Below are 21,913 nucleotides of genomic sequence, written 5' to 3' on the forward strand. Positions count from 1 at the left end.
CATTTTTGGGCGAAGGTGTTGTTTTTCTTAAATGTTATTAGATGTACATATCGGCCAAAGATGTAGGAGTGAGTGTCCCGATATGTCCAGAAGTACTAGTGTCTTCGAATAGGTGTGTTAATTATGTCGAAAACAGTTAAGTCTTACGGAAAAGTGTAATCAACATAGAATGTGTTTCATTTTTCTCTATAACTTCTATTCGTAAACCTTTTTCGCCCCGATAAATATTCAGCGACTTAACGCTCAAGACACGCTCAGATTAATGCAAGTCTTAACTCAGAGTGTCCGTTATTTTTGATGTAAATACGTCTATACGGAAGGGTCATTCGGCGAAACAGCGTGCATAACAATGTAAGAAAAAGGATTCGAATTTCTAACACACGCCTGCAACAATATTGGCTGAGCATGCCGTAAGGCTCTTTTCTCATTTATTATGCATGCAGTATAATAGCCCGAATGAACCGTATTGCAATACACTCCGTTACCTAAGAAACTAGTTGTTATGTCATTTGTTTACTCGGCGTTGTTTTGTTACATTTCGTTATTGTGGATAAAGCTGAGCTGTGAATCGCTTGTAGAAGAAGTGCGTCGTAGAGTAGATAATATTGTGCTGTTAAAAACGTTTTACAATATCACAGGTACTTATCTTATATAAGAATTATTAAGAAATCTGTGATACTGCCCTCAACTCTCTACATTTTTGATTTAATTCATCATTGTCTGTGGACATCGTGGTCTCTTACAATTGAGCGAAGGTCAAGGTAAGGGATTCCTATTTATTATTATTCATCAAATTTATATGTTTTCATCTGCATTTGTGAACTCGTGTAAGAGAATTAGGCTTGTCTTCTTTTGACGTAAATACGTCTATAAGGAAGGATCATTCGGCTAAAACAGCGTTAGTTACGAAGATGTGTAAGATTCAGCGCCGAGTCACCTTTAAATGTTCATTCCTCAGGAATGGTAAGAGTATGGGTAATGTAACCTATATGTAAAATGATCAGTGAATAAGGACCTTTAAGAATCTGTAATGTATTTTATTGTAATTATAATTGTTTATATATTTATTGTAATTTTAATGAACAATTTTAAATGCATCTGGCGCGTTAAGCGCCCGCCTCTCGAAAACCGTAAGAGATGGATCTGGACATATCGTACGAAATACTTATTACCTCTGGAGCTTTCCATATCTGTTTTCAGATTTTATATATCACAAATGGTTTAGGTTCTATAAACATTTATTTATACAAATAAAGGCGCATCGCACTTCACGCTACTGCTACGTTAGCGTATTTACGTCAGATTCTCCGGAACTGTGGTTCCACTGTCAATTTTTTGTCCAGTTTTAACCAAAACTGAAATTTGAACAACAAATTTTAGTAAAACTCCTCAATATAAAATTTCACGAATATTCGTTCATTGGTTCTCGAGTTATTGCATAAGGACGGATAGACAGACAGACAGTCATGGCGGAACATTTTTCAACAGTATTGGGAAAAGCAAAACTATCTATTGGATTAATCTGGCTCAGAACGAAGTTTAGAGGCGGTCTCCTGTGAACACGGTAATAAATATTCGGGTTCCATAAAAGGAAACAAGGGCAGCCTATATATTGACCATATGAGCAACCATTAGCTTCTCAAACAGGACTCTGCTCAACGCAATTAGTTGTAAATGATCAAATGACCATATTTCTCTCCACTTGCTCAAAAACTTACACTTCTGAACAGAAAACACGCCTATATGCGACCTCCGGGTTACGTCTGAGACGCGTTTACAAATCCACAGGACTATCAATTTCTGCTAACATTTATTCACTCTGAAGGCAATTGTGGTTTCGGAATTTCCTTTAATTCTTTATTACTGCCCTTATCTAGAGGCATTTGGCTTAGTAAACCTATTTATGGTATGACACTCATGCGAATGCCTGGTGAACAAATACGCGAAATTTTATGACACGCCTTTATAAATCCGGTTTATTTAACGACTGTGTCAGTAGTTCAGATTATGTATAATCGGATGATAGGACGAATTGGGAAGGACATGGAAGAAAGCCATCGTGGCCTAATTTAGGGTACTATTCCTGCATTTGCCTGAAGGGGACTGAGGATTACGACAAAAACCTGTCAGGATTACGTAGAGTGGAAGTCTCCACGGCACGTCTTCAAGTTGCGAACGGAGAATGCTTCTAGATATGGATGATGCCTGCAGGCGAATTGAATAAACAGTCGCTTACAGTTGATGAGACGTTGTCTTCTAGATTGGTGGTTGGGCGAGGAGTTAACATAACTAATACATAAATATTTTTGACGTAAATACGTCTATATTGAAGGGTCATTCGGCAAAAAAGGGAAACGAAAAAGTGTAACCTGGTTACCTAGGAAACGTCGTGTTTACTCGGCATTATTGTTACCTTACATTACTTTACATTACATTACATTACATTACATTCAGCTACCACAGAGCCATCTTAAGCGTAACTAATTCAAGTTAAATAAGCAAAGTCTTAATCAAACTTATCTCAATTATAAAGCATGTATAAAGCCAATATATAAACTTCCTTTCATTGTATTTATTGCCTAAATATAATTTAAATACAAAGACGTATTTACGTCAGATTCTCCGGAACCGTGGTTCCACTGTCAATTTTCTTCTATTACCCTTAGTATACAACATTTAAACACAAATTGACTAAACTCTTTCCAGGAATTACCGCTGTAATTCGTATTTATGAAAGTCTCGGTCGAATGTCGGACTAATACTAACGAGGTCAAACATCCCTTCTAAAGCATTCTTCATACTATCCCGCACAAACGACGAAGGTCTGAAATCACGTGGATGTGCAGCATATTGACATATCTCATGAAAACCAAACCGGTCTGAGCCGCTTCGTGTGAGAAATTAGTTTGCTAAGAAAGAGAATAAGAAAAAAAGAGGCGTTGATGGAAGCTGCGTGTCATGGACCTTCAAGATACTTGAAGCAAAGAACGTCAAAACAAGCTTTAAACAGATAACAACAGTCTTTTACGATTCAGTGTATATAATTACAAAGTAGTTCAAGTAAGCTGAATAAAGTAATGAAATCTCAAGGACGACTTCAGAAATGACACCAACCATCAACCAAAAAGCTAACAAAGAGCGGAGTCCTGGGCAAGCGCAAGCCATCGTCCCTTGCTAGGTTACGCCATTCCTGCGTAAAATGGAAAATAAATTTAAAAAAACCCGCACTGCTAGAAATGGTAAACAGTGCCTTAAAACCAAAACGGGTGTGCTTACGCGAGAGAGGATTTTGTCGTAGTGGAAAGCCTTGCGTATTCAAACTAGGAGCTGTTGCTACTGGTGGGAGGTTTATCCCGTCAGGCAACTTGTCCTTTGTGAAAAGGATTTTGGTTGATTTCAACCCAGAAGTAGCGGGAATCGCTTTGGCTGATGTCCTCTGCAACTTGGGGGAAATCACATCGGTTGAAGGCCTCCATGCCCCTTTTCAATTAGGCCTTACAACTGAGGAAAGGCACGGAGAACCTCAGTCAGGGTAGCCGAGTGGCACATTCCAGAAGTTCTTGAATCTGACCAAGTAAAAAAGAGTAACGAAACAAAGCAGTATACAAGAGGCATGAGGTGAAGATGTGGATAATGGTCCTCTGGGTCTTGACGCCGTGTGGACTTGTAGGTAGATGCAAACGTTTCAGAAGAACATGCGCCTTGGAGGCAGGATGTTCCTTCGAAACGTTTATATCTACCTATAAGTCCACATGGTCACTACCCAGAACACCATTATCGACAAAGAAATCAACATCTAGATCCAGGGAATACCTTAATATTTAACATAAAACTGCAGGAGGCCTACTCGTTTCTTGGAGGAAGTCGGAAGTGGTTCCTGACCAAGATTGCTCGACTGATAATTCCCTTGTTTACGTGTTGAGTGGATATCCGAGTTACGTAATTCCATACCACACCGAGATATGGAGGTGAAAAAGTGGACGAAACGAGGAGTAGACAGAAGCAGAAGGATACGAAATCGTGCTCATAGCACGCATGTTTGCTGCCTGCATTCCAGACTATAATAGTTCTCCACAACGTACTTATTTCCACCGGGATACCGGATTTCCTGACTGACAATCTGTTGCTTCCCTCAGTCTGTCCATGCCAACTTCTCGGATTATATCGCTCCCTTACACAACGTTTGGTATAAATCAGACCAGTACCAATTTCCATCCAAATCCATTATTTATTTTCGTAGATCACACATACGGACGGACAGACAGAACCTCCTAATTATGTATTTCGTGTAAATTGTAGGCCTACATAAACGGATGAACTGAAAATGTCCATTCAAGTGGAGCACAGGACGCTCAGGATCTGCGCCTCTGACTTGACCCACTAAGTCCCAGACGCAGTAAGGCACGAACATAGAGTTTCAAGGTCACACACGGGAGGGTTTGCATGTGAGCGAGCATTCGGTCATAGCTCGCAGAAGATGAAAGGAATTTCATCCTTTACGGAGTACTCTCGTTCCAAGTCTCTTGTCTGCATGTCTGGATGCAAGACGCACGCAATACACCTCGCAGGGCAAGCTTATAAGATATAATTCGCCAGTTAGAAGTTGAAGATGGATGTCTTCTGGGTTGCCGCGCCACTTAATCTAGTAGAAGTTTTCCGACGTTTCAGAGGTGATTTCTTCCTTCATGAAGGAGGTAGCAAGCGCCTATAAAACGTCGGTACATGGCGCAGCAACCAGAAGACGGCCATCTTCATATTCGCAGCCGTAAGAACCCGAAATATCAGCATGTCAGAAATTATTTTTGTGTTTATTTCATTAAAAGTTTCAAATAAAAGCTACAGGCCTTGACGAAATCTATATTTTATGTCATGCAAACATTTCCTGCGTAAATACTGATAGAGAAACCGAGGTCATAAACTGCTCTTCATTTTACGCGGTGCTTCGCAATCCTTCCCGCGGGCCTCAAGACGTACCAGTTTCGCCACTCGAAGCAGTACTTTCGTGGGCCTAGTAGTAGACCTTCAACTACGATTACTTGCCACGCTCATCCTCTGCAGTCTCTGAAGATAGAAACTACGTCGGAACGAAACAAAGCAAAAATGCTCCTGTCAGGATCCCCCCCCCCCCTCTCAATTGTGTGGGAAAACGACGTAGGGTTGGTCAGGGTCGTGCTTCGCCCACTTGTCTAAACTTAGACAAGGTTTTCGAGAACAGACGGCGGACAAACTAAAAACCTTACTGGCTCGCTCAGCTGTGATATTTCTGTCTTTGTTGAATCTTAACTCAGTTACAAAATCCTAATTCAGTACGCCCCTTCGAAAAGTTGGTAACCGCCTACAAGAACACATCCCACCTTTCTTAGCGTAAAACCATGCTACCCGTTTGACACAAACGTATTCTATGGGAGTGCCAGAATGGCTTACGGGCACATTAAAAAAAGTACGAGGGTGGCGCCCTGTCTCGACGGCAGCCCTTAGGATTAAAATGTATGCTACACAAACAGGATGAGAGGGTGTGGAATGAATTCAGGTTGATCAGAACACGGTTCAGTGGCCGTTTCTTATAGATGCAGCAATGAATCTCCAGGTTCCGGGGGGCGGGAAACTTTTGAACAGCTTAGCGACTGTCATATTCTCGAGAAACACACTGCTCCATGAAGCTTGTGTGGCGTACAGACGAATTCAGCATCTAGTCTTGGTGCAAACTGCAAAATCACACGAAGTAAGAGAATCGAACCAGGAACTAGAGAGTGCAGTGGCTGCTGTGTATAAATAGACCGCGCCGAGTAGCGGTAGTAGCCGGCGTAGCTATTACTCGGAGCAACTGCCTGCCATGCCGGAGGCATCTTTTAATTACTGTCTTGTGCTTTACTCTTGACATCAGTCAGTAAACTGCTGTAACAGGGGGCAACGCACTGTGCTAACATGAGCACATACGTACAGTCTCGTTCACAAACAAACGATTAGTGGAACCCAGTTTAGTGTTGCCCTCTTTCGTTGTTAAAATGTCGCCGGAAAATGAAGAAGGTTGTTTGCCGGTAGTCCGACGTTTCAGAGGTGCTTGCTGCCTTCAGAAGACAGTCACATTCATACTCGGCGTGCAATATCAACATTATATAACTTTTGTTTCGCGAATTGTAAAAAATAAATTAAATACTTCTTCTATGAAATGAATACCATTAGAAGAATACTTAGTACAACCAAGAATATGCCTATCTCTAGGAACTGGGCATACTTTAGGAATAAACATCGCACGACATTTCCAATCTGAGGCAACTCAACATGAAAGGCATATTTTGGAAGCAAATAAAGTACAACATTGATTATCTCTTCAGTCTAAAGTTGAGTGATTTCAATGCATTTTCATTAGCAGACTATGAAAATTATATCGAAAATATTTCACTACCCAACATGTTTATTTAAAAATACGATATCGTTTAGCTTCTCGCAAAGAATCGACTTTGAGAGTGGCAAGCGTGCAGCTGATGGTTAATAAATCATTCCATCATGCTTTGATGACAGAGGCAGATGCAGAGGTTTCCGAAACGTTAGATTTCTGCTATGAATTTACGTGCCGGTCGCTTTATCACTTAAGTCAATGCGGAAGCTTAAAGTGTTTCACAAAAGACGGTTTAGACTGCTTAAAAGATAATTGCCATGCTGTTAAGGCATTATCCGTATCTTTCAACAGTCAGCTGACATTATCCTCATACTAACAGAAATAGCGTAGTCACTACCGATCATACTTCTGAAATATCCACGTTGTCCTTTTATTTAAATTTTATTTAAAATTTAATTTACTCTAGTGGTTCGAATTGGTCTCGTTCTGGGATCATTTTATAAACTATTTTAATTAAAAGGCTCAGAGTTTGGACGAATTAGAACAAATTAATTTAAATTTTTTTAGTGTTCATCTTCAAAGTTCTCAAATGCAGATAACACAATTCTCTGAAATTATTTCTTCTTGAAAGTTCTACCGAAGTGCAGATATGTTATCGCAGTCATTCTTTTTCTTACACGAACTCGTTAGATCTTGATTATACAACAAATCTCATTTTAATCTCTAATCGAAAGTTTAGATGATAACCAGATGATATCTCAATAATCGTAAGGCTTGAAGGAGAGAAGTCGAGAGCCTGTCTCTGCCAGTTACTGCGCGGATTTTCAAAACTTGGAAAACATTATTTTAGCTAAGTGAGTAGCATATTCTTATAACTAAAAGACAAGATTACGATTAAATAGTCGTCCAAATGCCGAAATTAAACTTTCTTTCTTAGTTTATCATCCAGTAACTTATTCATGAAAAGTTTCCGTCTGGCCTTCCCCCTCGCTGAAAGGTACTGTCTTGGAAATAATAAAACGTCATGTCGTAGATAAGGTCTTAACCACTGCACCATCGAGAAATAAGTAACAATAAAGCTATAACCAACAGTCTGAAGGCTGGAGTAGAACCCACTCCAGGAACATCGTGCACATTATATAAATATCAGACAACGGAGGACATTGAGCACAACTGCCTTTGTCACAAACCTTGACACTTTCGTTACATTCTTCATGGCGGTCCATACCAACTCAATTCTCTCTTCACACGTTGCACGTCAAATTTGGTATTTTTAGATTCTTCCATTCTGACTGGATATACTCCCACAATTATAATGCCATACCGTAGTGCGTCATGGACACAAATTGTTTTGTATTTTGGACAACACAGTCGGCCTTCCTCTTCCTAAACCCAAGACGCATACAGATGGTTCTGAAGGACAACCCAAGAATAATAAATGAAACATTAGGACTAAACTTTGAGTGGGAGGGCAGCACAGTATTTGATAGAGCAAAACGTTATGGGAAAAACCACTGACCGATTACATTCCTCAAACTGATCAATGCTTATAGTTAGACTGACAAAAACTATAAATGACTTGTTATATAATTTCAATATCAACACAAATCCTTAATTTTTAGGGCACATAAGCGTTTCCACCATAAAAGCTAAATCAATAAAAGTTCTTTATCAGAGATTGATCTTTGAGACGTAACATTGTATTGTTATATTCCGCCTCGTTAATGCCATCAACCACGGCGACTGGTTCTGTCAGAGACTGTACAGATGCCTCCAGTTTCATCTGAAGACAGTAAATGTGTGATTTTCTTATTAACGGTGTCACAAAAGAGGTGCGGACGCATTTCTATCAGCCTCACGTGCCAGTGGAGTGTCCCTGTTTCTGTTCCCACCTCGAGTTCTCCGCGTTTCTTGCATCCAGCGGTCTAAAAGTCCTTAACGGATGCCTGTCTTGGTGAAGACGGCTGATGATGTGACATTAAGGATGCACTGGTGACAGGGTTACATCAGTCTTACGAACCTGTTGTTACGTCTAAGAGGGCGGATGTCATTGGTTATTTTAAATAATATATTCAGTACGTACCTAAAAAGTATTAATCTAGAACAACCAACGTTAAGAATAGAAATCTGAATCTCTTTTACAAGCAACAAAGAAAAACCACCCTAAAGAAGAAGTATGCTAATGAAATGGTTCGTAGCTCCTGGGACTTTGATGAATTCTTTGGAACGACCTAAGTAGTGAGAGTGGACACGAGACTTGGAATGTCAAGAGTCCCTGGACGTCAGGGATTTTGCAGACAATATCAAGGGAACCATCAAAACATATGTGAGATTCAGTGAGAGCGCAGGAGGTAAAACTGGACAAAGGGTACGTTTGATCAAATATGATTGTCAAATCAAAGAGGATGAGGCGGGCGAGTAAGAATAACATTTTTGTTCGAAAGCCTAAAAGTAGAAAACCACTCGGAAGATCTGGGCGCATATAGGAGAATAATATTAAAATGTATTTTATGGAATAGTAATGAGGGTGTGTATCGGATTCATCTGACTCGGGCTCTTGTGAACACGGTTATGCATCTTCAGATTCTACAAAAGGCAATGGGTTTCTTGACCAGCTGAGCAGCTAGTAGCTTTTCAAGAATATGTTGCTTGGATTTGCTTAATAAGCATCCGTTAATCCCAGGATTGAAATCTCCTAGTTACGGACTCGAGGCATTATCTTCTTAATACGTGATCGCTAAGATAAATTTGCTGATTACTGGTTGATGCAATGATGTATTGTGCGATGAGACAATATATTTTCTTCATAGTTTCTAAAATCACCGTAAAGTTCGCCAAACTTTTGTGTTGGTCGTTTCATAATTCAATTCAATTTATGAAAGCGATTATAATGCATTATCAGCACACTTAATGATTTCATATCTACATGTTCAAAAGTTAAGTTCGATATATTTATGTTCAGTCAGAAAACTATCTACTTGCCTTTTATCAAAATGAACCGATTAACCGAGAATAAAAATGAAAAAAATGTCACATAAGTCACGTAATCTTTGAGTAGGATGAAATTAAAAGGACAACGAATGTCTGTTAGTGGCGGATTTAACGTTATTACCGCAAAAATATCTAAATAACCATATGCTATAACCGTGATGTTTCACTCTGTAAGTTGTTCATAATTTCATATTGATTTACGAAATTTCATCTTAAGTAATGCGTTTTTGCTGGACTTTATCGTCGTAATATTTCCAAACCTTCCCAGAATGAGAACTGTAATCTATTTAAGATAAGCAGGTAATGCCATTACAATAAGAAACGTTTAGACCTAATCAGTTATCGAGCTTAAAATTGATGGCTGTGATAACACGTGATAATATCTCTATGCCATATTTGGTTTGCAGATGCTGCTCTGTTGAAAGAGAACGCAATTACCGAATTCAGTAAACGATAATAATATGTTTAAAAGTTGTTAATTTTTCTGCCTTTGTTGCAAACTTAGTTGTCCTCTAGTCCTCAGGCTCTGTAAAGAAGGTGCATAGTTGCTCTCATATGGTCGTCGTGAGCAAACAAACGCCATAACATGACTGAAAGAACGTCTTCTTTCGTAAAACTTCGTACATAAAGACGACCACTTTTCTACTGTATGCACGTGTTCTGCATGAAGTGGCCTGCATGTGCGTGTGTTTCGTAATAGATACGTAATTCCTTTCATTTTAATGCACGTGACATATTACTAAATTCGAAAATGTTCGTCTATAACTACAATCGTGCATTATCATAACTGTATTTAATTACTGGCAGATTATAGAAATACCAGTAACAATTTACCAGTAGATACTGTCATCGTACGCGATGGCATGATAAACACAGCCATAAACGTTTTGAAGACAGGAATGTGAATCTGACAGAGACCAAGTTATGACCATATTTGTCTTCAATTGTTTACCGGAACTTAGTATTTCCTAAAAGGACTCGATGACTGTTCAGAAGCCCATTCTCAGACACAGGAAACATTTAGTATTTATGGAAGACAATTAGAACCTAAGGATAATCGCTAATTGGTCCTCAAGGATCTCTATCCTGACTCACACAATGAATTAAGAATATTAATATACACGTCATCAGAGTCTTTGAAACGAAAATGGCACTCATTTAGAAGCTTACGTATTAGGACCATACTAAATTATTAGTAACCAGTACGCTAACTTCATGGTATAGCACAGTCTTCCTCGAAAAATCCAGTCAACACACCAAGAAATTAATAATTTTATACAACTTTGGAGTTCATTACCTTATTAACAAAAGTCGTTTACTGGACTCTTCCCTGAGCCAATCCATTTCCCACCTGCTAAACACATTCATCTCCAAGGTTTTAGTATCAACCGTCCATTCACGTCTGTGTCTTCAAAGTGGTCTCTTCTCCTGGGTTGTACGACCTTTGTTCGATTACCGGTTTTAAAAGGGATTTCGCTTAAAGACTGGTCCTTCAAGATTTCAAAAAAAATTGTCCTACAATTTGGCTATAATTTTGAGGGTCTAATCGCCGATAAGTCACGCGTTACATTTTGTAAGTTACTCTACATTAAAATGGAGACGACTACAAATATGGGTCAATTAATGACACAATTAGCGCATCCAATTCCTTTAAAAAAAGACACTTGTATGGAACACGAAGGGAACATAATGGTACCCTTTATTGGCGAGATGTTTCTTCTTGATCGCCATGTTGGGTTTTGCTCCCCTCTTCCCTCACACATGGCCCCGGAGGCGGTGATATATAAGTCTTATAGGACAAGACCAAATTAGTGTTGGTAAAAAGCACAGTGCAACCTTACTACTTAATATGGGCATCATCTGTGCTTGTAAATCGCTAGTATCTCTCCCTCTACAAGCCAGTCGCTTTCTCCAGGAGGTCAGGGTATACGACAATCAGTTCAAGTTTACTACGTCCTGCCTGGGATATTCAACCGAGCCTCTGCAACGCTGTCGACATATACTGCTGGCAAATACGACAGCAACACATAGAATGGCGGGTAAAGAGAACATCGACTCCTGTATCCTTTATGAAATCGACTATTGGGTCCACCCAGCATCCTGATCAACGAATACCGAAGTTACTTCAGCGAAGTTAAAACGGGCGGATCATGAATCTGACCACAACATCATTTCGTGCCGAGGTGGTTGATAACCAAAATGCAAAATTCATTGTCTTTGCCTTTTACATATTTTAAGTGTGCCCTGTGACCACACCAAGCTCAAATTTCAGGGCTCTTATTTTGAGTACACAGAGCGGAGAGACGGGTTTGAATCCATCTGGTCTGTGTAACTTATTCGTCCGTCAATCCGTTGGGGCACGCATTTGGCCTTACCATGAAATATCTCCGCTCATATCAGAATCAACAAGGCCAATCGACGACAGAGTTCGCCATGACCGCAAATCTAGCCGAGATCATGACTCACACATTCGTTCGGCCTAATTCCCAGTTGGTTGGGTTAACTTCGATCACAGCACTAAAGAAGAAATATGTTGCACTTAGCGCCGTTTACGACGAGCAAGATAACCGAACTCTGGGGACGCGGATTCGAATACCAAGTAAGACATCGATATTTTTGAGCGTTTCTCGTTACTACATACCATCCTCCTCATCAAAATAATTCCCCAAAATATGGATTGTGGCTGCATAGCCGTGGTTTGATTCCAGGTACGGACAGAGTATTTATCCACCTCGTCAGCATGAATCTGGGATGCACCTAGCCTCTTGTCCAATAGGACAGCGAGCTCTTTCCCCCGGGAAGACGAGACTGGTCGTGAAACTGCCCTCCACCGATCCAATTCAAATATGCAAGTGTCTCTGTATACCTGGTAACATTTTTCCGGTTGGGGAAGCCAACATTCAAACTAACAACGTGCAGAAAGATTACCCGACGATGACACAGAATAATTACCACAGCAAGAACTGTAAGTTACATCCAGTGTCTTCCAGTAGTCCTGCGGGTAAGCATGACCACAACCATTCTTGTTCATGCTGATTTGATTGAACTATTCGTTAACATCTCATGGCTCCCAGTCGAGGTAATGATATTCGAATAAATCTTTTATGCCTCATCTCTCAGGCGAAATATAGCATTCATTCATACCACGCTAATATCGCCTAACAGAGACACACAGGCAAACCAAATCTCGCAGTGTTAAATAACGAATATTACATGACATCTGCTTGAATTCGATTTGACGTTTTTCCGAACATTTAGAACAAAATTCTGACCTGCACACAACGGGTATGATGTTGACCGTGTTGTATGTTATGTCACCTGAATGAAGGGTAGCGTGTAGTGACCTCGTGCAGGCCTACTGCACTGTGAAGTGACCCCTGTGTTTTATATAACCATTCTCTGAAACAAGGCCGCTGACCGCAGTGTTGTCTCTCCATCACCTGGCTTCAGCACTTTACCATATAAGGACATCTCGTTCAGATATGAGTAAGTGCATAAGGCTGATGTATGTCAATGAATACTTGTTCCATACTACGTGTCCCCACAAAGTGGAGTTCTCAAGCGCGTTTATAAAAGTTCTGAAGTTATGGAACTTAAAATACAGTATCTATTAACCAACTAATTACACGGAGCAGAGTCCTTGTTGATAAGTCCATAGTCATGCAGTCAAGAAGTGTCAGGAGTTATACGGAACCCGAAAATTTAACCACATCTCGATGTTTACAACAGCACAGAAGTAAGGCGTGCCAGCCAATTTAACGGAAGCTGATGAAAGGTTAAAACTTAAAGAGAGAGAAAGCAATTGCCTTCAGAAACTTAGAAGACTGATCTGATCTCATATAATGAATGATTCACATTATAACAAATATGGCTGTAAATACGAGATTAATTAATTACGAATGGCACATAATAACAATCCCAAGGACCGAGTGAATGAGGTTAGGTTATTTTATTGCCGGTCTCCAAATAACCAACATATTAAGGTAATGTCGTTGAATTCAGATTTTGATTGAATTTTTCTGTTATTAAGAGCGTCTCCTCTACCTGGAGGCAGTTGCATGTAGCAATATTAAAGAGGGAACATGTCGGATATGAAGGTTCGATCCGACCGGCGACAGCAATTTCTGAACATTTTACGGTCGATATAACCAGTCTTGAAATTATACAATTTTACGTTGCTACTTCAACAAGAGCGGTCACGAGGTGTCGAATAAACTATGAATATGAAAAGGAATTATGAGTGGACAAGGTGCACTTCACAGTAGAACGAACTCTCCTTGAATTCACCTACAGAAACTGTGAAATAACACGAAAAACTTCCTTAAAATTTAGCCGGTAACCCAGTGTAACTTCTGGTAACGGCGTTTGATGTTCGGGGACGTTAAATTCTTGAACACTACGGAAGCGTACTGAGATGTTCCTCACAATGGGAGTAATTAACGTACATTAGACTGCAGCATGCATATAGGATTAAGCAGCAAAGCGGCACTAGTGAGGGCATCGTTCTAATTACCTTATAAGGAAGCCCCAATTAGAACTTCCCAAGTACGAGCGAAAGTTTTCATCGTCTTCAGCACAGCCCCTTCACTTCCCGGCCAACTCGCTCAAGAGACGAACGAACATCGCAAAAAGTAGAACTTTTCATTCCAGTCCAAATTTAGAACCACCAAGTAGCCTTCTTTTCAGGGATGACCAATAACGAGACACTGACAACTAAACAATCTTCAGTGGAGCGCCGTGTAACTGTTTTGGAGAATTCCATCCCGAAGGTGGAGGCGATACGTTCCACCGAAGCGTTGGGAACAACCCAGAAGACCGCAATACACACTGTCAGCGGGGGACTCACATATGGTCGGTGTGCGGTAGATCACGTGCATCTGGTCAATGAAACAATTTCGAGGCCTGGTTAACGCCTTGAAGCCGAAGCTCGTGTCATAATCTTAATCTCCGCACAAGATGGAAGTAAATTTTCAGTTTCACGCTCTGGTCGTCTTATCCCCCGAAAAGAGCCACTGATACCCAATGGATAGGATGCTATGTGGGCCTTGCAGCTGGTAGCGAAGAGAAAAGTCCCTGCCGGGAATAGAACCCTGGAACTTTGACTTGTAGCCAGTAAATATACTGTCTGATGAAGTGTCACTGAATGGATCAAGAACTAACCAACATAAACATCAAGAACTGACACGAACTCAGGCTTAGCAGCTGAGTTACGTGACGTTACGCCATTTGTCGTGCGAATATGGCCGTAAGGCAAAACTTTTCACTGACTCATGCAGCCAACTTCGTCTCTCTGTCGTTCAGTTCACGCACATTCTCAGGAAAAGCGCTGGGATCATCGCACAAAGTCGCATAATTTGGCTTTCGTCTTAAAAATGCGATGTGGTAAGTTCCAACAATGTTCGACAAAGTTGATAGTGGTCTTCTTGGTTCTAAAGCTGTGCAGACTTCAGGATGATAAAGAGAGTACGTTTCTCCGAAACAATGACATCTACACGGCGTTAAAACCCAAAATATCAACATCGGCATCTTCATCGTCGTGAAAAAAAATAAAATCTCACATTAGACAATGTTAACTGTCAATGGCAAATTGGCAACGATACTTTATTCCCTCTCTTTAGCAGACAACCAACTGGCAAATATCCCAAGATGATGAATATCTGGAGGATGTCACAAAGAAACGGAATTCCACAAGTCTCTGTAGAACCTATTTTCTGATGCTTTTAATTTTATCATCATATGAGAGATGGGAAATGAAAATGAAATTATAGTCGGAAACCCTGAAAGGAAAAGACCATTTGCTAGCTTAGGCACAGATGGAAAGCTACTGTTAAAACGGATCTTAAAGAAACAGGGTGTGAGGATGAGGACTGGATCCATTTGGCTCAGAATATGATCCAACAGTGATATTTGTGAAAAGTGTAATAATTCCATAAAATGCGGAGAATTTCGTAGGTTCTCAAGAAAAAGCCGAGCTTTTCATCTGCCCCCAGTTAGCTATAGAACATTCTTGAAGCAGAGATGGCGACGGTGGAATCCCCAGACATGAGATGTCTAGTCGATGCTTCAATCTCGGTGAGACACGAGAGATCCTCGGTCAATATATACTCGTACACAGAGCGCGGAAGTAGCCTACGTCATGACGGCATCATTGTATTCAACGTTAGAAAACGACGGAGATTCAATTTCGCATGAATTCTCCTCCCTGTTCGATTAACAAGCAGAACTCGCTCTGCAGTGGCTTCTAATCTGGAGGGAATTTGTTTCGAACCTTCGAGGGAGGGGGCGATCCTGACAAACATCCTATCATGGATTTCTTCAGTTCCTCTCTAATGTGGGGCACTAAGTTGTCACACGCCACTGTGTGATTCGAATTTATGATCTTGACACATTGTGCTGTTCAGGTTGACGTTAGAAAAAATTCATTCACTATAGAAAATTAACTGCTAATCATAGCGGCCATGCGATCGAAGGCCTGTGAGGTCACAGGTTCGAATCTCGCCCGAGGCACTGAGATTATATTCCCTGTTTTTTGAGTTGTCTTGTGTTAAGTACAGACCTTTCAATGGGTGATCAACCGTTCCAAGGCGTCCTACGAAATGTCAAAGAGATTTACTCTTTCAGAGGTTACTTCTGAATGAGAACAGGCCAGATGGCCTAACTCATAACAGCTGAAGACGAGGCAGACGAAAGCACGAAATGGCACGGGAATCAATAAGTTGATTTGTCACAGTCACAAAACAGTGACAATACGTTCCATTATTCTTGCCAAAAAACGTGAGACAAAGATCCGTCACACTAGGTTCAGATTATTTGTCCATATAAGATTTGAAGAGATTTCCTCTATTTATTTATTTATTCATTTATGGTTTATTTAACGATGCTGGCAGTAGCTCATACTACATAGAGTCGATTGCTACATAACCCCTCTTTCTTCATTCCACCATCAGCACTCCTAATTATGACATGCCATCTAGAAGAGCGCAGCGCGGAGTATGTAGCACCGCAATTGCTCGCGAGAGCCCCCCCCCCGAGTTCACCATTCCGATTTTTAACTTCACGGAAACGCGAGAATATGCTAGACAAAGAGTAAAAAAAAATGGCGTCAACACTGAAAAATCAACGGTAATTTCGCTACAACTGGCCACGACCGTCTTTTTCCGCCTCCTTTCCAATTCACCATTCACAGTTACCTAGCCAGTAAGCTGCAGAGTTTGAGCAACAGACCTACATTAATATGAAAGTGTGTTTTAGCGACTCTGAATCACTTGCAGTTGCAGAAAGAAACACGTGTTGAAAATACAGGCTACACTGCTATGATCGCCAAAAATATATAAAAACGTCAGTTATTTATTCCTGTTTCCGTTGGGGAAACCGCGAGCTCCCTGGAACTTCCATAGCTTGCCGGGAAAAAAGAGCTGCGCGTAGGAACCAGCACTACAGAAAAATCTTGAGTCATGATAGCCTGTGATCGGGACAGGATTTAAACTCCATACCTCACGAATGCGAAGCGGGATAACCAACGTTGGTTCGTGGTGGCAACAACTGTCACACGTGCAAACGGAAAAGAAGGAGAAGGAGGGTATATCTCGTAAAATTAACAAATACAGTGGAACCTCGAAAAACTGCGCCTCGTTATACCGAGTCTGTGATTATCTCCCCCCAATACGATTACATATGTTCTACATACTTCTGATATAACGCGGGTACTGAGGCTGTCCCCCGAAACTCGTGTTGCATCGAGGTTCCACTGTATACCAATAACTGGAAATTCCCAGGCTCAACTGGCCCGTCTGTCGACAGGTTCATATTTATCAATATGATGGGCCGCTGCCCAGAGGTACGGATCATTCGGGCAAACATGACACCCCCCCCCCCCCCCAACCTTCAGGGTTCAGACAGTATCTTACTCTGAAAAGTCGATATCCACCTCCATGGCACTGCAACCCAGAAGGTTATCATCGTTATTTTCCTGCGAGAACCTCATTCATATCTCATATTTGGCTTTTGTAAGGACTGTTATTATTGTACATGTAGTTGTTGGGGTCATGAGTGTTGAGTTGTATTAATCTCTGTTCGGTAACGTGGCCCCTTAAAGACCGAATTTCAAACAGTACAAAATCTAATGATGGCTACTTGTGATTATTGTTATGTCATTCAAAACAAGCAATAAAAATTTTGCAACTTGGCATAAACGCTTTTGTTTTGTGCTGACTGAGTCGTAACTACGGAATGAATACTTTTAGTACAGAATATGTACACGAGAAGCGGTAGCTGTTAAGACAGGTCTAAAACAAGTGCCGGTATCGCTCCGACTTACGAAAAACGTGCACAAAAATAAATTTGAAGTGAAAAATGATTATAAGGTGGTTTTTGCACACATAGTTTATTTTGAAATACGGTAATATGACTCAAGCATTATTAGGGAGCAGGTAAGGTCATATAACCAATCTGTATGGTGCCACTATATGACTGTACGAAAATAGGCATGATCATGGACATTTAAAACACCTATAATATTATTATTTATTCACAGCGGCTGCTAATTTGTGAACTTAGTTCATACGAAATTAACTGTTTCAGAATAAATATTCTGAAATATGAAACGTCGGGTTGCACATGAATGAAGTCGATCAATTTAGTTTACCCAACTGTAAACCTTTCAATTACCTAGAGTAGAGTAGATTTAATTTTCAAACTTTTACGAAGTATTACTTCTTATGTATTTCAGGAAACGAGTTCGCAGCAGTAACTGCGAAGAAGAATGCTGCGATTTCATGCCACTTTCTAAGAGAATCAATAATTTACATATCAATAATGGAAATTGCTGCAGCAGTCTTGGTTATCAACATCTTAAACATTCAGTCACAAAACAGGTATATATGCTATAGAAGTGGCAGGTGTATTACCACTAACTTTGTACTCAATCCTGATTCGACTGCCAGAAGTATCTAGCAGTGAAACAGGAGACTTGGGTGAGAAATGGTCGCTAAATTTTTGCTGATGAAACATCTCGTATCATGCTCATAAGGTTCTTTTACTTGCTGTAAATCTACAACATGGGACCGCCGGCTTTACTTCCCCACCAAAGGAAGTTGTGCTGTCATCTACAGATGTACAGTAGTTTATGATATGAAGGTAGAACAAGGCGGACGCGTCTTCAGTTTTACGCAAGTGATGGAATGGTGAATAGTGATGAACAAAAGCAAACTATGATCTGACACACATAGTAACACAGTTGTTGGTACATTGCTTACATCACAAAATGTACCAACCTAAGGGTTTACACATCCTAAAGAGGACTGCTTATATAAACTTTACAGTGAATAGTGCAGAAGATATATCCTAAAATATAAAGGATGATTCAATCACTGACCCCACACACTGCATATTGTACCCTATTCATTGTTACATATGTATATATTATCCATAATTAGGAAACATTGATCAATGCATATCTCTAGTTAATTTTTGTTTTTGTATGTTCTGCTTGATATTTTGGATGTAGACCTACATGAGTGCTTGAAATTGACCCAGTACAGTCTTTGATTTCACTGTTCCATAGAAGTATTATTTCCAAATTTTGTGTTATCATAATTATGTTTATGCTAGCTTTCTCAGTGTCAATACTGCTGTGAAGTGTCAGAGTAAAACTTAAATTTCTTCTGTTTTTTGTTGTTGTTACAATATATTAATATTTTCCTTTCACACTGCACTTGCTGATTAAAAAAATCATAATGCTTTTCCTTAGTTTCTGTTCTGTAGTGTTAACGTATGCTGTAATATAAAAAAGTAAAGCTGTCCCACTATACATCATGTAGGTACTTGGGGGAAGAGGAGGTATAGCTCCTACTCTTTCTTAACCTTGCCAATAAATAGGGGTGAGTGGTTAGTGTCATGCCCCAGCCATGCTTTACCCCCAGGAAAAGACCCTGGTACTCGGTACCTGTTGGATAAGAGGCTAGGTAGGCCCCAGAGCCAGTCTGGATGCGGAGGCTAGAGGAAAAATCCTCTGCCCCCGTTGCAAATCAAACCTTGGTTGTCCAGTCCATAGCCAGTCACTATACAGATGATGTAACATTCATTTTTCATTATTATGCATTCTTTGCACAGTGTGTAAAAAATGAACACACATAGGGTTGACCATGTCTGTCTGTCCATCCATGTCTGTATATTTCAACTTAAGAACTGCTGGATGGTTCTGAATAAATTTTGGTGTGTACATTTTACTGCTGGGGTGTACAGTCATTTCCCACAATCAGTAATACCAATATGACAGATGAATGAACTTGTGAGGTGGGCTCTATATTAGCACCACTTACACAGTTGGGGTCATACAATGATGTATGGTAACAGATATTTGAAAAATACAAAACTTTGGCATAGTAATTCTTAGTTTTGTTTTCAGGATGACATTTTTGAACCAAGCTCTGATAACTGGGGATGCATGGATGCAGCAGGAGAATGCCTAGAATTACTCTGCCATCAGAGTTACAGGAATGGAAATGGCTGTCATGTTGCAGTACAGTCTACTTGCAGTGATAACAGTGAAATTTCTCACCGACCTCAGCAGTCTGCAGAAGCTAGTGGCAGCAGCCCAGGTTTGCACCCCAGTGGTTGGGTGACAAACCATATCTTATCTCAATATAATCCAGCCCTCAGTGCATCAGACAACCCATATTACTATGAAAGTAACAAGTTATTGTTTGCTTTGTACATGGAGCGGTTACATCGTAATGGTGACACTCTCTATTGATCATGTTTGTTCCACTTGTTCAAGTGGCTCTCTTATTAATTAGTGGTTTTAGATATCATTGCATAAATCAGCAGATGTGTGCTATGTAGTAATTTTAAGGGAAATTAATGGATTTATTCATATTTGTTGCTAAATAAAGATTTGCTTGTACAACAGTAGAAAACTTGGTTATTATGCATTCTTTGCAAGATGTGAATAACATGAATACACATATGGTTGATGATGTCTATTCATCTGTTTGTCCATATACTTAAACTCATGAACCACTGGATGGATTATGATTAAATTTTATGTGAACGTTGTGTCAACATTGGCCATATCCACCTCTTACTTTCTATTTTCCAAAAGTCAGCAATGACAGGGCAGACACTTGAACTTGTGAGGTGTGAGTAACACTAATCCCACCTAATATATGGGTCCTGAAATTATGGATTGTAACATCTTAAAATATATGCAACTGATTTATAATATGGTAAAAACATGAAATCTGAATATTGCGTTTGGTTTGATAAAAAAGTGACTAATGAACTTTGTGGCTCTGTGAAATTTGGACAGAAATAATACAGTAGACCATAAACATACCCACAAATTCTGTATGAGATATATTAACATCATGGTAACTCTATGAATCTTTGACATTATATCCAACACTTGTAACATAGGCAAAGTCTGCACTAAAATAAGTTCTCAAGAAGGAAACAAATAATAGTAATAAGAAGAACATTCTGTAACTCATTTAGAACTGCATGCAATAAAATATTCTGACTTGATTGGGAATTGATCTTATGACTATATGCACATGAAGCTAGTATACTAGCCCATTAATTAAATTGCATTCTGCTATTTGTATTACCTCAATATGATCTTCACAAAACAGAATTTATAAAGCTTCAATTGAAAGTTATTTGTTTAATTAAGATAATAAAATCTTTGTTTCATTGTTATTTTATCTAAAATTAATAATCTAAACATGAATTGAATAGAAAAACTATAATTTAGCAAGTTTGTAAATTTAATCACAAACAGTTCCAGTCTCTTTTCTGTGTGTGTGTGTGTGTGTGCGCGCTCCAGAATGCACTTTTCCATTATTGTTATATCATGCCAAGCTGAAATATTTTAATGCCCATGCACAAAGGATCTTATTACCAATTGAACTGATTGCTTTAATTAAATACTTTGCTGTACATTTTTTAAATTACATGGCATTTCATGAGATGATTAATACATGGGGTGATATTTATTATATTCTAGAAAGCATGTTTGTTATTTATTTTAATGTTACATGTGTAGCAAGAATAAGATTAAAAATTGTATTAATGACACAAATTAGTCAATAAAAATATACAACTGAAGATAACTGAAATGTATTCATCCAAATTACATTACTATAAACTGACTTTGAATAATATCTGAATCTCTCATTCTGTCTGTTCTTATACTGCTTCCTGTTGGCATATCATGTTTCATAGTGGTGATATGTGAGCTGCATAAATTATAATAATTATTTGGAGCCAGACAGACACTGAACTTGCATTGAATTTTCAGCGTTAATAAAATAATTTCCTATTGGCGATGCTTCTAACATGTTTTCATCTCTGTTATGTGGTGGTTTCTAATCATTCATACTTAAAAAAGAGTCCTAAGGGAAGATATGATAATGATAGGCACATTTAAATATAATATTTAGGAAAGATGCTTCTTCAGAGCCTACCAGTTGTTATATTTATAAACCAGAACGTATGTGAATGGAATAGAAAATGAAATATCTGTCCTGGGCATTGACAGACTGGCAGAAAATCAGAAGGGACAGTGTATACAATAGCTGCAAA

The 21,913-nt window shown here is 39.5% G+C and overlaps 1 protein-coding gene across 2 annotated transcripts; it reads left to right on the forward strand.

Moving 5' to 3' along the window:
- The first annotated feature begins 556 nt into the window (after positions 1-556).
- Positions 557-21,441, forward strand: LOC110827721 (uncharacterized). 2 transcript variants are annotated; one of them, XM_087342558.1, is made up of 3 exons: positions 557-638; positions 18,060-18,204; positions 19,737-21,441. In XM_087342558.1, exons 2-3 carry the CDS (start codon positions 18,106-18,108, stop codon positions 20,082-20,084), a joined length of 447 nt encoding a protein of 148 aa, XP_087198684.1. In that variant the 5' UTR covers positions 557-638; positions 18,060-18,105; the 3' UTR covers positions 20,085-21,441. The 2 variants fall into 2 exon arrangements, with proteins under 2 accessions (XP_087198684.1, XP_021915336.1); XM_022059644.2 differs by lacking the exon at positions 557-638 and adding an exon at positions 17,569-17,760.
- The last annotated feature ends 472 nt before the right edge of the window (positions 21,442-21,913 follow it).

Source organism: Zootermopsis nevadensis, unplaced genomic scaffold (assembly GCF_977971745.1).
Source record: "Zootermopsis nevadensis isolate Lab colony 2312 unplaced genomic scaffold, Znev_1.0 Znev_ptg000003l, whole genome shotgun sequence".
NCBI lineage: Eukaryota > Metazoa > Arthropoda > Insecta > Blattodea > Termopsidae > Zootermopsis > Zootermopsis nevadensis.